Here is a 14,306-nt window from a genome sequence, read left to right on the forward strand (position 1 = left end):
GGGAGGATACCGGAGCACCGTGCAAAAAACCCAACGTGTGCAGTGGGGGGGGGGGGGGGAGACACTCGATCCCCATTCAGACGGAACAGGTGGAGTCCACAGTTGCTGCACCGCCTTCCCCTGGCCAACCGGGGTATGTCTCCTCGATACCCACGGGAAGGGAGCGTGACAACATCTGTGCGATCCACCAACCCCCGCGTTGCCTCCACAGTGCCGGATTGCAGGCCACGTGCATAGCCACCACGGCGACAGAGAGCAAGGGCAATACGTATGAGCATGCGACACGAAGGGTTGATTTTAATAGCATGCTACAAAGGATAGATCTTAGATTTACATACTTGGAAGGAAATTGGAACGATGGCAAAAGTAAAATCAGTTTCAGATATTAGGAACAGCACAGGAGGTGTGATCACCCATTGCAACCCCCCCCCCCATGAATTAGAGGTTATAACGAAAAGGCAATAGTTGACGAAGCAGAGGGAGTGCGGAGCTGGAATAAATAATTGGAACGTACGACCTATTAAGTTATACATAAAATACAAAGACTCGTTTAATTGGACACAATTAAAACAAACAGTGCCTTCAGAACTGGACGTCTCACACATTTGGAGGAGGACAATGACCTCCGAGCTCTGCGCGGACATCAGAGAGCGGTAACTCCACCGCTTGGGTCGTACGGATACGGCGGTGGACAATGAGGGGTCGTCGTGGCACCTGCCAGACATCCAGCACCTCATTCTGAAACTTGCACCAGCAACACCATCAGGTACACCAGCAGCAACACCAGCAGCAGCAACACCATCAGGTACACCAGCTGCAGCAGCAACACCAGTAGCAGCATTAGCAGCAGCAGCAGCAGCATCAGCAACAGCAGCAACACCAGCAGCATTAGCAGCAGCAACACCAGCAGCAGCATCAGCAACACCAACAGCAGCAACACCAGCAGCATTAGCAGCAGCAACACCAGCAGCAGCAGCATCAGCAACACCAACAGCAGCAACACCAGCAGCATTAGCAGCAGCAACACCAATAGCATTAGCAGCAACACCATCAGCATTAGCAGCAGCAACACCAACAGCAGCAACAGCATCAGCAACACCATCAGCATTAGCAGCAGCAACACCAACAGCAGCAACAGCATCAGCAACACCATCAGCATTAGCAGCAGCAACACCAACAGCAGCAACAGCACCAGCAGCAACAGGAGCAGCAGCATCATCAGCAACACCAGCAACACCATCAGCAGCAGCACCAGCAGGAACAGGAGCAGCAGCAACAGCAGCAGCAACAGGAGCAACAGCAGCAGCAACAGCAGCAGCAATAGGAGCAACAGCAGCAGCACCAGCAGCACCAGCAACAGCAGCAACAGGAGCAGCAGCAACAGGAGCAACAGTAGCAGCAGCACCAGCAACACCAGCAGCAGCAACAGCAGCAACAGGAGTAACAGCAGCTCTCTAATGCGGCATGAGCGAGCGGCACAGTGCCTGCCATCCCAGCCCAAGGCTGGCAGGAATGATTTTGACACGCATCTACCTTCCGTGCTGATTAAGCAACACCGATGTCTCTCTCGTCAATGCCATTTAAAACCCGTTGCCTTAAAAGCAGTTCAGATGTCGGCAGCGGCTAAGGTGAAGAATGCTTAAAATAACTTCACTCGAGTGTGCACATGTGCCATCACGGGGTGTTTTTTTTTTGTTTCATCTCAAAGAACGAGGGTCTTAGGACAGCACTTGTAAGCTCTTTGTAATCCAGGTGTGTTGCTTTACGATTGAGCAATTCCTAAGAGGGCGCGGGGCCACCCGCAGCCATCGTCCCCTCCACGTATTGAACCCTGCACGTGTGCAGGGCTCACCGTTCTCGTGCACGCTTTCTTCACGCCCAGTCCTCGCTTAACGCGTGGTGTTAGGGGCCGTCCATGAACGACGTCACGCGATTTTGGACGATTTTTGACCCCCCCCCCACCATCGTCACACGGCGTCACAAAAAGTCAGACCCCCCCTCAAATATGACGTCACAAAGCTCTGCCCCCCGCCCCCCCCCCAAAAAAAAATAAAACATGCTTCAAATCGATTTAAAGCTTTCGTGACTGCAGGGATTCATATTCTTGGTTCTTTCGGTAAAGTCACGTAGAAGGGAAACAATAAAATAATAAAAGTATAAAAATAAAATTCTCACGACGTTTCGACTGCAACACAAGCAATCATCATCAGGTGTGGTTTCCACACCTGATGATGATTGCTTGTGGTTTCCACACCTGATGATGATTGCTTGTGTTGCAGTCGAAACGTCGTGAGAATTTTATTGTTTTATATTTTTATTATTTTATTGCTTCCCTTCTACGTGACTTTACCGAAAGAACCAAGAATATGCTTCAAATCGCTTTAAACTATTGTCATTGTAGTGTGTATTTAATGTGGCGCTGCACTCTGATGTTGCAGGAGAAAACATTTATTAAAAAGTCTATATAATTAAGTAGAACGTGTTGTCTATATTTATTTAAAGTTGCCCATTTTGATGTGACGTCACATTTCTCAACCCCCCCCCCCTTCGTCACAAATGTCTGAACACCCCCCACCCCACCCCAGGTGCGTGACGTCATTTACGGACGGCCCCTTACACTAAAGACGAGGGAACACTTTTTGCGCAGCGCGGAACGCATCTCCCCCCTCCTCCCCGTTATAACGCGGTTTCTGAGCGGTCGACGACAAACTGCTTTCTTGAGCTGCGCGCTGCTGGGCGGTACGAGACAGTGTGAGACAGTGGCGCGGTGGCGTAGCCCCAGTTCTTTGTACCATCGTCCATCGTATCTCGACAAGTTCTACCGTCACGTTGTTTGTGGGGAACTTGTATCCGCTGAATGTGTGAATGTTGAAGTTGTTGTTCGCCGTACGTAGCCAACCGTGCCTGTCGCAGGTGCGGTTGGAAGTACAGCAAACTAAACAAAAAAGCGGTTCTCCAGAAAGGAGTTTTCAATCTAGATTTATAAAAGTGCATAGCTCCGGTGGCTTCCTTAATATCAGAAGGAAGAGCGTTCCAGACGGCCGCAGACGTGCATCTGAAAGCACGCGATGCAGTGGCCGTCTTTGTTCAATGGGTAGCCGCTGCGAGGATGGCGAGAGTTCGCGTGATGGTTTATACTCCTTGACGAGATGAGCAAGGTGTTGTGGTTCATTTGTGTGCCGGCATTTTGCCTATAACGAGTTACGATTATGCAATGTGTTCGTTCGCTTTTCCGGAACGCATCTACCGCGTTAAGCGAGGACTTTACCGTGGAAGTTCCGGGTGGGTGCTTCGCACGTAGACCGCTACATCGCTAAGTGCAATACAAAGCCTGAACTTGGGAAGTACTGGATCCCCTCTCCGCTGCAATGATACTTCTTCAACGGAAGCAATGAGAATCCTACGTACGTTACCACTACACAGGCAGGTGTATTTTAAGCAGAGCCAACTGAACGTGCCCGCGCGCGTTCGGGGCTTTACACTGCCGTGCAGCCGAAGCGGCACGTTGGCAGCGTTCTCCTGGCGTGTCGTCTTCGGAGAATGTGAGCGCTGGAGAAACAAGTGGTCAGGCGTTTCCTCCAGATTCTTGATCAACATATGCGTTTAAGCTTTCTTGACTGGCAAACCCTCTTGTATATTGGTGGTTTAAGCAAAACAAAAAAAAAAGCACAATTGTCAATACTTTATTGCATTACTATTTCTGACCGGTCCTCAAGTCTGTGCCTTTGCTGTATCCGTCTCTGACTTGAGGATAGCGTTGACCCTACAATTTGGGCGATGCATTAATTCCAAATGTGTTATTATTTCCCGTCTGTCTCAAGTGTCATCTCAATAAAGCTAAAGCATGCTCGTATGGGGCCTGCACTGATGATCATTTGTGATCTGTAGACCACTGTTTGGAGCTTTCATCAGCTACATAAAAACCAAGATTTCTACCTAAAAGTGCATATGTCTCCGGAAATTGCAGTACATCACGTAACATGCGTGTAAAGAAACAAGAAAGAGCAATGGCTTCGTGCACAATCAAACATTGTCCCCAACTAATAGCTGACCAAAATAACATTGTTGGAGCTTAACAGGCAGCACAGCGTTGCCGCAGGTCCGCATCTGCGAGACCATAATTTAGCGGAGCCCCTTGGAAAATTCCATTCCGAGGGCCATCCTTTCCTCTAACTTCATAGAACGCGTGTCTCTGTACGTGAAGAAGGTTCGTTAGACAAGCGCCGTTCAGTGTTCACACACGAACGCGAGCACGACGCTGCGCCGCTGTACAGCCGGAACCACGAACTCGCCTTGGACGCTTCGAATCGTCAAACCCCCCCCCCCCCCGTCAAACCGATAGACCGCATTCACGACGACGCGTTCAAAACTGCAGGGCAATGCGGTTAGTTGTCCGGTATCAGTTATCTGTTGCTCCATTCGTTGCTACGGGACTACCAAGCGGTTTGAGGTTCAACGTTGAGAGAAAAGAAAAACATTCCAGTATATACCCCCCCCTCCACCTCCTCCTCCTCCTCCCCACAAACCTATCTGAAGCCTCAATTGAAGGTGGTGCAAAGCAATTCCCCACTTTGGCTACGTAGCCAACGGCGCTTCAAGCGTCGGTTATTGTTAGGATGTCCAAGTGCAGCCTGGATGACGGTCGCATGGTCGACCACCACGACTGCTCCGTGCCCCCTTCCTCTTCACCACTGACCGAGGGACGACGACGTGCTCATCCGCCGTACCGAGTGTCAAACGCGCTCTTTCTCTCTTGGTCCTTCTCGTAGAACCCGCCGCTCTTGGGGGGATGAATCGCTCCCCCCCCCCCCTCCCACCGTTCACCCGTCTGCTCCCACGTGTCAAGAGTCCAGACCGCACGTCAACGTGCAGAGCAAGTGCTGTGCGCGCCGCGGTGAAATCGCGCTTCGATGAGACTTGAGACGACAGCAACAAACGACAACATGCAACGTAACGACGAAGCGAGGGAATGGCATTGCTTGAGGATTGACGCGTGACTCGACTTCCAGCACGGCCAGGGCTGAGTGGAACGCGTGATCAGACGGTGATCGGGCAGACGATGACGCGGTCCTCCAGAAGCACGCTCGTCACCAGGAAGAGCAAGTAGAGCAAGAACATTATGCCTCCCAGCGCCTTGTTCATCTTCCAGCCGCAGAGGGCGATGGAGATGATGACGAAGAGCAGCATGAGGAATAGCAGCACGATGGCGCAGAAGAGCCCGTTGCTGCTCACCTTCACCGGTTCGAACGAGTGGAGCATGGCGAAGAGCAGCCAGGGGAAGGGCAGTCTGCACGGAGGACATTGGGAACGAGGAAGAGGAGGATAGAGAGGAGAGAGGCAAAGGGAAACACGTCAGTGGGCGATGTCTCGACCGAAATGAAGGTGCGACTGAGAACAGAACCAATTGGTGCTTTTTTTTTGTAATTTGTATCGTCAGCCACGGTCAATTCCCTACTCAGCGAAGGACTCGCCGAGGCGTTGCCACCTCGCATGACCCTGCACTGTAACGATCCATCCAGCGCCTGCACCAGAGCTAATTGCATCGCTCCGCCTCCTTGGTGGGCATTGCCTCTTGGACGCGCCCCATATCCTGGCTGTCGCTCCCGTCAGCATTGTTGACCATCGCCAATTATTCCTTCCAGATGTGTCCTGCCCAAGCCTGCTTATTTTTTTGATTAATCAGTTTGATTGACGTTTTAACACATGACTGAAATTATATGAATCGTTGGTAAAGTGACGTTTGATATTTACTTCTGGTAAAAAAAAATAACAACCTATTCACCTGTCTCTTTTTGGATTAATGTAACTGGATAAACCTGAACAAAAAAAAATATATCACATTTCACTCTCTCACCGGGTTTCGTAAAACTACCCAGCAGCAACTCCCACAGTGTATCAAACGTGGTAGCATGGAGCTCCTCGTTTAATGGAGATCCCACCTTGTCAGTGGAGTTGGCAGAGGATTCCCAAGGTAAAAAAAATCTCCTTTAAAAAAGCTTTTTATGAACAACTTCGTTTAACTCACGGTCGAGAAGTACGTTAATGGCTCCTGAGACACGCGGCGCCTGCTTTGTGTACGAGCCGATTCCACAGTTTAGGGACCACGGCGTTTTTGACCTACACAAATTTATATGTAAATAATAAGGCGTCCATACAAAATGTCAATTGCTTTAAAAATATTGAATTAATTGATGCCGATTTTGATACAGGCATGCATTGTCACCGGGTCTGAGTACGTGTGCAAAATGTGGAATTGATTGGACAACGGGAAGTGGGACGAAATTTTGATTACATGATTTGACCACGACAAACAGAGGAATCAAGTTAAGTAAAACCGTTGAAAAAACAAACAAAAGAACTATAAACTATGTTTTATTTTACCAGGTAAGGCCCACTGAGCTATATAGCTGTTTTTCAGAAGCGACCTGGCCACAAATGATAGTTCAACGAAGTGGCTTATCATTATGTGGAAATTTATAGCAGCCAAATACCCTAAATGCATGCATGTTGATTCTAAATGCGAAGGGAAAAAAGCGGAGGACCCGGAGAAAACAATCCACGCAACCATGGGGAGAACATGCAAACTCCAAATATACAGGCGTCAGGGTCGGGACCAACCGACGACCTCCTGTATAACAGACGAGGTATTATTTGGGTCTTTTTCTCCTGATGACGATTGCTTGTGTTGCGATGGAAACGTAGTTTTTTGTTATTTTCTTTGAACCTATCTACGTGACTTTACCGAAAGACCCAAAGAATATGAATTCCTGCAGTCATGAAAGCTTTAAGTCAGGCGAGGTGGTTAACATTTTGCCACCGTGGCAGCAAGGTGGTTGTGAGATCACAAGGGTGTGCTACGTGAGTGCACCTGAAAGTCGGCCACGTGTGTCCAAGACATTAAAATATTTTTCACTCGTTTTAACAAGGCCTCAAGCATGTGCTGGACAGCCCATCATATAAACACGAAGTAATTCGCTGAAAAACACCTTAATATATGGAGGACTGCAGAGCTTGGGAAATTGTTGGCACTAGCTCACCATTTGGCTGCTGCCTTCCAGCTTTTCTGTGTTTGTTCACCGATTGTGAGATGCAAAAAAAAACTAAAAATGTATTTTTTATTAACGATAACATGATGTATAAAACTAAACATTATTATTGATACATATAGTCTTGAAATGCAACTACATTTTAGATTCTTAAATTTATATTGCAAACTCATTTCTTTAGAACTGCTTTTTTGTTTAGTTTGTTATCCTTCCCCCACACCTCCGATTAGCATAGTTGGCTACGTACAGTGCGAAAGACGTTCTATATATACATATGTAGTGACATAGAATTGATCACTAAGTAGCATAGCGCCGGCTGCTGGCAGGGAAGGGGATCTGTAGCTTGAAGCAGCCCTGACTGACAGCAGGCCACGTGATAGACCCGAGAGGGATCTAGGGGAAAGGTTACGGAGGGGACACGTCGAGAGCCCACTCGTAGGTTCCAGAAGGGGGGCGTGGCCGGGGCGGAGCCGGGCCACGCTGCCAGTAAAAGAGGGGCCCAGGGAGGGGACCTCGGGGCTGTCGTTTGGAGTGGGATCCCCGTCGTCGTTGCTGCTGAAGATCGTCACCATCATCGCCGTTGTCGTCTCCACTTGACATTGCGCTGCTAGACGTAGTTGGCTGTCTGGGTTCAGAGCCGTCAGTGTCAGACGGCTCGCGTTGTGTATAGGCTAGCAACCAGTGTAGAGTTGCGTTTAAGCGAGAGACAGCAGAGTGTGTAACAGTGTAGGGCGTGTATTGTACAAAGTGTACAAAGTGTTCTCGGTGTTTGATAAAATAATTGCCTCCAAGAAGTTACGTCTCCAAGTCAGTCACTACATATACATAAAAAACAACAGATATTTCTCTTTGGTTCTGACATTTTTCTTTAAGCAAGAAAAAACTAGGGAAATGCATATAGGCAACAATTCCCAAACTTTTCATTAAATAACCCACCGAGTGTGATTATCCAAGATATTGCAAGAGATAATAGTCTGCGATATATCAATAATAGACAATTAGAAAATATTTATGGAGGCAGTCTGCTTTCAATGATGAAGACAAAGTTTTGCACACTGGAAAACATGCAGGCATTTTTCATAATAAAGGTTTTTGGGTTAGATCGCGTTAGTTATAAATAACACGATCTAACCCAAAAACCTTTATAACGCGATCTAACCCAAAAACCTTTATTATGAATAATATTGGTCGCGAAAGCCTACGTGTTATACAGGCATGTTGCAGAAATTAATTCCTGCCTGACATTTTAAAAGATAATGAAAATGCTGAACACCTCCAACGTTGAAATCGAAATCATCTCGCGTTCATCGGGTTACCAGGAGGAGCATTGCGGGCCAGTAATAGGGACGCTGATTTAAGCCGGTTTACATTATTTCTTTCCTTGATGCATTACCGGTCGCTGTCAATATGACTGTCGCTTGGCGACAACAAGGTTGATTAGAATGCATGCCCCCAAATCCAAGCTGTGTTGCAGAACTCGCATCTCCTAGGTTACGAGCTGCAATGCGTGATGGCTGATGGGCAAAGGAGTTTTCATTTGAGCTTTCAGCAGCTGAGACGCGGCGATCTGTGCTCACTGCAGAATTGAACCTTTGCAACTGGGTGCAATCTGCGTGATTATTTTGACGCACTGAGCCGTGTTTTTATTTTCAATGTCACTAATTTATTTGAAAATGTGGGTTTCCGCTTTCCTTAATTTACAACATCATTTGTGTTTATGTAGCTTTGCGTGCTCCGTTGCTTAGTGCATGGCTTTCTCATTTAAATGACTTTGTTTAATAGCAATAATACAAAAAAAGTGTTTAGTTGTTTTTTTGCAGTGACATTGTTAATCGAAATGGCACCTGTATGATCCTGAGTTGAATCTCGGCAGCCACCTGCAATTAAACCAGATTCTTGAGTGTAGCGAGTTTATGATCTCAGCTTGCTCGCCGATCACAACACAAAACAACTGAGTTAAATGAGATTTTTAATTAAATTCATCTTTGGGTACTCAACATGTTAAATTCGTTGTGATGTGATGAACAATCGCTCCCAGAGCATATAATATGGACAGGCAAATGTGTTGCCTTTCAATTTTTTGCTCACGTTACTGCTGGCGGCTGTGAGATGTCAGCTACCTCGCCTGGTATACAGGAGGTCATGGGTTCGAACCAGACCCTTAAGCCTGTATATTTGGAGTTGGCATGCTCTCCCCTTGGTCACGTGGATTTTTCTCCGGGTCCTCCGTTGTTTTGCTGCACCTTTAGAAACATGCATTTAGAATATTTGGCTGCTATAAATGTCCACATGATTAGCCACTTCGTTGGGCTTTCATTTGTGGCCAGGTCGCTTCTGAAAAACAGCTATATAGCTCAGTGGGCCTTACCTCCTCCGTGCTGGCAAGAAAGTTTTGGAAAATGTGGGATTACCCACAATTTTCCTTGCAACATTCGACCTGCAGCTCGATAAATTATGGTGTACACATGGCTACCGCTGGCTGGACAGAGGCGGTGGGATTTAAGAAACCTGCCCCTTGTTTCAACCACAGCGTCAGGAGATGAAACCGGCGGCCTCTGGATTGCAAGTTCAGTTCGCCCAACCGTCGCACCACGGTAGCATCCAGCATTGATGAGCAATCTATTGAAGTAACTTCAGAATCAGTTCTTCAATGACATCTTCTGGAATGTGTGTCTTTAACATCAGCGGATGCACTCGTCGTCAAGTGTCAAATGGATTTTGTTTAACCTAGTGAGATCTCAAGGAGACCAGGATAAGCCTCATTTGCAAGACTGACCTGAGTCACCAACGTGATCAAACGCGACAAATAGCAACAAGAGCATCAATGAAGTTAAGCCTCGTGTGGTGGTGTATGTGTAGTGGGCGTGTAGTGAGTGGTGAGCATGGTGTCAGAGGTGTGTGTGTGTGTGTTTGGTAAGTGGTGAGTATCTCTGGTGAGTGTGAGTGGTGTGTGTGTTTGGTGAGTGTGTGTGTGTGTGTCTGGTGTGTGTATTTAGAGAGTGTGAGTGGTGAGTGTATTTGGAGAATGTGTTTGTGTGATTGTAGTTCTAAAAGAAAACATGTTCATCTCATGACACCGTTCAAGCACAGTTTGCTGAGCATAGGTCCAGAGACCCAAAATATCAAGCGGCCAGCAACAAACAGCACCATTGCAGGGGTACATCGATAAGAGTCTGCGTGCAAATGTTGAAGCCCACCCAATGGTGATGTCGAAGATGTTGCTGCCCACGGAGCTGGAGACGGCCATGTCACCCAGTCCCTTGCGAGCGACGATCACGCTGGTGATGAGGTCAGGGATGGAGGTTCCTGCTGCCAGGATGGTGAGGCCCATGATCTCCTCCGTGATGCCAATGGTCTCTCCCACCTGAGGGTCACGGGAGGAGATGTGAGGATCCTGTAAGTCGGCATCTCACTGCCAGGAAATGAGGACATTTTGGTTAGATGTCCTCTATTTTACAGATGAATAAATAGTGCACAAGATTTGATTGATATGATCCACACGCACGAGTATTGACGTCTACTGTGGTATTTGTGAAACTTTAGGCAAACACTCAGCTTCCGAGATGACGTTGGTAAACTCTGAAGTTGTAGCATAGAAAATAGAAATGCACAGAGCATATTCACCAACTGATTTGTAACTGCGGGTTTACACACTGTGTGTGTGTCTGTGCAAATTTGGGAAGCCCTGGAGAAGGTGTGGAAGAAGGACAACAAGCTAAACACAAAAAAAAACATTACTAAAGATGTGAGTTTCAAAATAAAATTAATATTTAAAAGTGTATGTTGAAAAAGGTGGGAGTACCCATACTTTACTCCACCAAAAGTTACCTGCTTATCGACTCACTGTGATTTACTAATTCGTACTGTTTAATGGACAGAGGCATGGGGATTTATGAAACTCGCCCCATTGTATACATGTTGAACTTCTTTCGCACCATATGTAGCCAACCGTGCTAATCGGAGGGGTGCCAGGAGAATAAACCAGCAACCTCTGGATTGCAAGTCCGGCGTGCTGACCGTTACTCCACGAAGCATCCCAGAGAATGGATAACGATGATTAAATTGCAGGCAAGGTGGCAGGCAAGGTGGTGGCTGAGAGCCGCGTCGCGGTGTTGGCAACGTTGTCGAGTCCTGCGTTAAGCACAGAGCTCTCTGCCACTCAGCTGGTGTCCACGAGTTACCGAAACAACAGATCGGACAGCCTGCCTGCTCTCAACAGCAGCTTTAACTAACGGTCCCTTGGCACTGCTGTCTATTTCATCACAATGATGCCCCCCCCTCCCCCATCTATGTTATTCCTATTTCTTAAAATGCATGTTTATTTATTTATTCTAGTGAACTAGGTTAGCGCCACGGTGGTGAGATGTTATAGTGTATATTTGGAGTTTGCGGGTTCTCTCTGACAGTGATCGAGTAGAATAATTTTACCTGTCCTCCGGCTTTGCACCCCGCCCCCCCACCCCGCATTTATAATAAACATCACGCATTTAGAGTATTGGGCTGCTACTATTAATTCCCACGTCATGATAAGCCACTTCGATCAGCTATCATGTGTGACCAGGTCGCCTCTGAAAAATGGCTCAGAGCTAAGTGGGTCTTACCTGGTAAATAAAATAGTTTAGTTTTCACTAGAGAGCCTAGGATATTCTCATATATACGGGTCTAACCTGGGGCTATAATCTGTCAGTAGGGGGAGATTATAGCTTCATAAAATCCCCATTGAGCAATTTACAGGTATTTTTTGAATGTGGCACATCTGGACTGTTGTTAGGGCGTTTAATTTGAAGATTCCAGTCAGTATTTAAATTAGACATGTTACTCAACTTTCCACACTTTAAATGCGGCATCTCTTTCACCGAATTAAGCGACTGTGAAGTGAATCAATGGAACAAAGTATATGCCGGATATATGGGTGTGTCAATACAGCAGAGGACGAACCTGATGGGCCCACCACACCATGAGGTAGGAGAACGCTGCAATCCACAGGATGGCTCCGAAGAAGGTCACCACAAAAAATTTCTTTGCTGACTGCAACAACACAAAAGAAGTTTGACAAAAAATAAAAAAAGTTATACCAGTTTCCGCTTTTAGAAGGCGAACCCTGGCGGCTCAAGTATTAAAGCGCTGGGCTGGCATCGCTGAGATCTCGTTTCGAATCCGGGTTTCGGCTGCCTGTGATTAAACCGGGCTCTCGCAGCAAAGTGCTGGTCTCAGCCTGGTCACCAAGGACTTGACACACACATTTTGTTTTCACCATAAAATGTGGTTTTTAACTTAATTTTGCCTCTGAAGTCCAGCTTTGGGAAGTAAAAATATCTGTTTGACGTTCACGCGACAAGCAGTCTCGTAGCAAAGTGTGTGTGAGAGCGCACATCCCCATAGCTATATTGCCACTTGGGAAGATTGTTTTAGGAAAGTCCCATGAACAATCTCTTCTACAGTCATTATCTGTCACACTGGGCGTATGGCTCTGTGAGATGTATTCCTTATCTCACAACTCAACACCAAGAGCACAATTGGAATAAATTGCGATCAGAAGCAAAAATCGATTTTGGTTATAAAGTTTGTGACTGTCTGCAGCATATTTCATAAATATAACCAATGGCAATACCACACATAAGTTACTTGCAATTTTCGTTAGTTCCGTAAAAAAAAGATGTAAGCGTGTAATTGAACTGTTGCATATACAGCATGTGTCTATAAAACACACTCAAAGAAGCTGCTCCACTCATATTATTTGTTTCCAGCTCACGTCGCCCTTCATGCAATATTTATGAATAGCACAATGATGCTGAATCCCCTGCCAGACTACAGCGTGTGACAACATTGATCTGTTTCCAGAAATGCGTTCCCTGCAGTGTTCCAAGAAAGGCTCCATCCAAATGCACCTGTGCCCTTCACAAAGCTAAAAACTAAAAAAGAAGTACATTACCTCTCTCCCATTACGCCCAACCCACCACCGTCCCTTCTCTTACAAAAAATATCCAACAAAGCCATGAAATCCGTGCCCCCCCCCCCCCAACCGCCGCCTCCGCTGCCCACCCCGCTGTGTGAAAACTCACGGGGTTTCTGACGTCTGGCAGCGTGAGCCACAGTGGGAATATGATTGGGAAGATGATGAGGAAGGTGATCCTCTTGCGGCAGCTGTTGGGCCACGCCAGGCTGAGGGGCTGCTCGTTGTCGTCATCGCCGCCGCCGTCCTCCTCCTCCGCTGCCGGCCTCGCGGCCTCCCTGACGGCTCCCGTCGTGTCGGCCTGCGCGTTCCCAGGACGACCGTTACTCGTTTATCGTCGTTATTTATTGATTTGTTACATTTTTTTTTATATCGACACCTGCTTCGTGACTTACAAAAGAGATCGGGACGGGCGGTGGCAACTTTGGCGGGAGTGTTTGACGCATGATCAAGAGCTTGTCAGTGCTACTAAAAACTTTTTTTTTAATCAGGGTAAGGCCCACTGAGCCCTATGGCTCTTTTTCAGAAGAGGCCCTGGCCATTTAGAATCCGACATGACCCATCGTCCCTTTTGAGGACGACACAATGGGTGCTAGCTTTCAGGATGTCAAAAGCGATTACCTACGTAGGTCAAATTAAAGTGAAGCCACGATGACTCCCTGCTCACATGAGCGTGGGACAGTGCTCATCTCTGTTGCCATTCCTGAAGCTGTGGTGGAGTGCCACATTCACATGGTGGGGCCAGTCACTCCATACGTCCACCCCTGCAATTGTCATTATATCAGGCATGTTGCCCGATACTTCCTCTCATCACTTTCCAATTAAATACTACACACTTGAGAAATCGCCTGGCCTGTCGCAGCTTACAATGGCCTTCATCAGTTTTCCCGTACATAATCGTTGTCAATCGTGCATTGTACGCTTCTGAGCGGAAAACTCTTCACAAGCAATGCCATTCACCCTGGTCCTGTGCAGCTGAAATGTATGTTACTCCCACATGAGCCCTGACATTATTACACCATCTCCACTTTTATTATCCCTCTGTGTGTTATCTCAGCTGTTATTCCATAATTATCAATGTTGTACACCATTTGTTGTCTTATCTAGCCACATGGTCCATTTGATTTCCTGTGTTTTTGCTCAATCATCGTTATACAATTTTTATCACAATGCGAATGCTGCTTTCTTTCAGATGTCATTGTAATCAACCATTGTCTATCCACTGCTGCATAAAAGCCTCCCAGACTCAGACTTTATTTCAGCTAGTGAGGCCCACTGAGCCAAACAGCCCCTTGTACAAGGACGAC

At 47.1% G+C, this 14,306-nt stretch overlaps 1 protein-coding gene across 3 annotated transcripts in view; it reads right to left on the minus strand.

Moving 5' to 3' along the window:
- Positions 1-2,582: 2,582 nt before the first annotated feature.
- LOC116956955 (sodium/potassium/calcium exchanger 2-like) overlaps positions 2,583-14,306 on the minus strand; it is an 85,057-nt gene continuing 73,333 nt past the window's right edge. For all 3 annotated transcript variants that reach the window (XM_032979040.2, XM_032978886.2, XM_032978954.2), the window contains 4 exons: positions 13,109-13,300; positions 11,985-12,074; positions 10,244-10,410; positions 2,583-5,287 (listed from right to left, as the gene is read on the minus strand). In XM_032979040.2, the coding sequence (XP_032834931.1) occupies positions 5,038-5,287; positions 10,244-10,410; positions 11,985-12,074; positions 13,109-13,300 (699 nt within the window). In that variant the 3' untranslated portion in view covers positions 2,583-5,037. The remainder of the gene's footprint in view (positions 5,288-10,243; positions 10,411-11,984; positions 12,075-13,108; positions 13,301-14,306) is intronic.

Source organism: Petromyzon marinus, chromosome 1 (genome assembly GCF_048934315.1).
Source record: "Petromyzon marinus isolate PM22_M1 ecotype Great Lakes invasive population chromosome 1, UKy_Petmar_22M1.pri1.0, whole genome shotgun sequence".
Taxonomy (NCBI): Eukaryota; Metazoa; Chordata; class Hyperoartia; order Petromyzontiformes; family Petromyzontidae; genus Petromyzon; species Petromyzon marinus.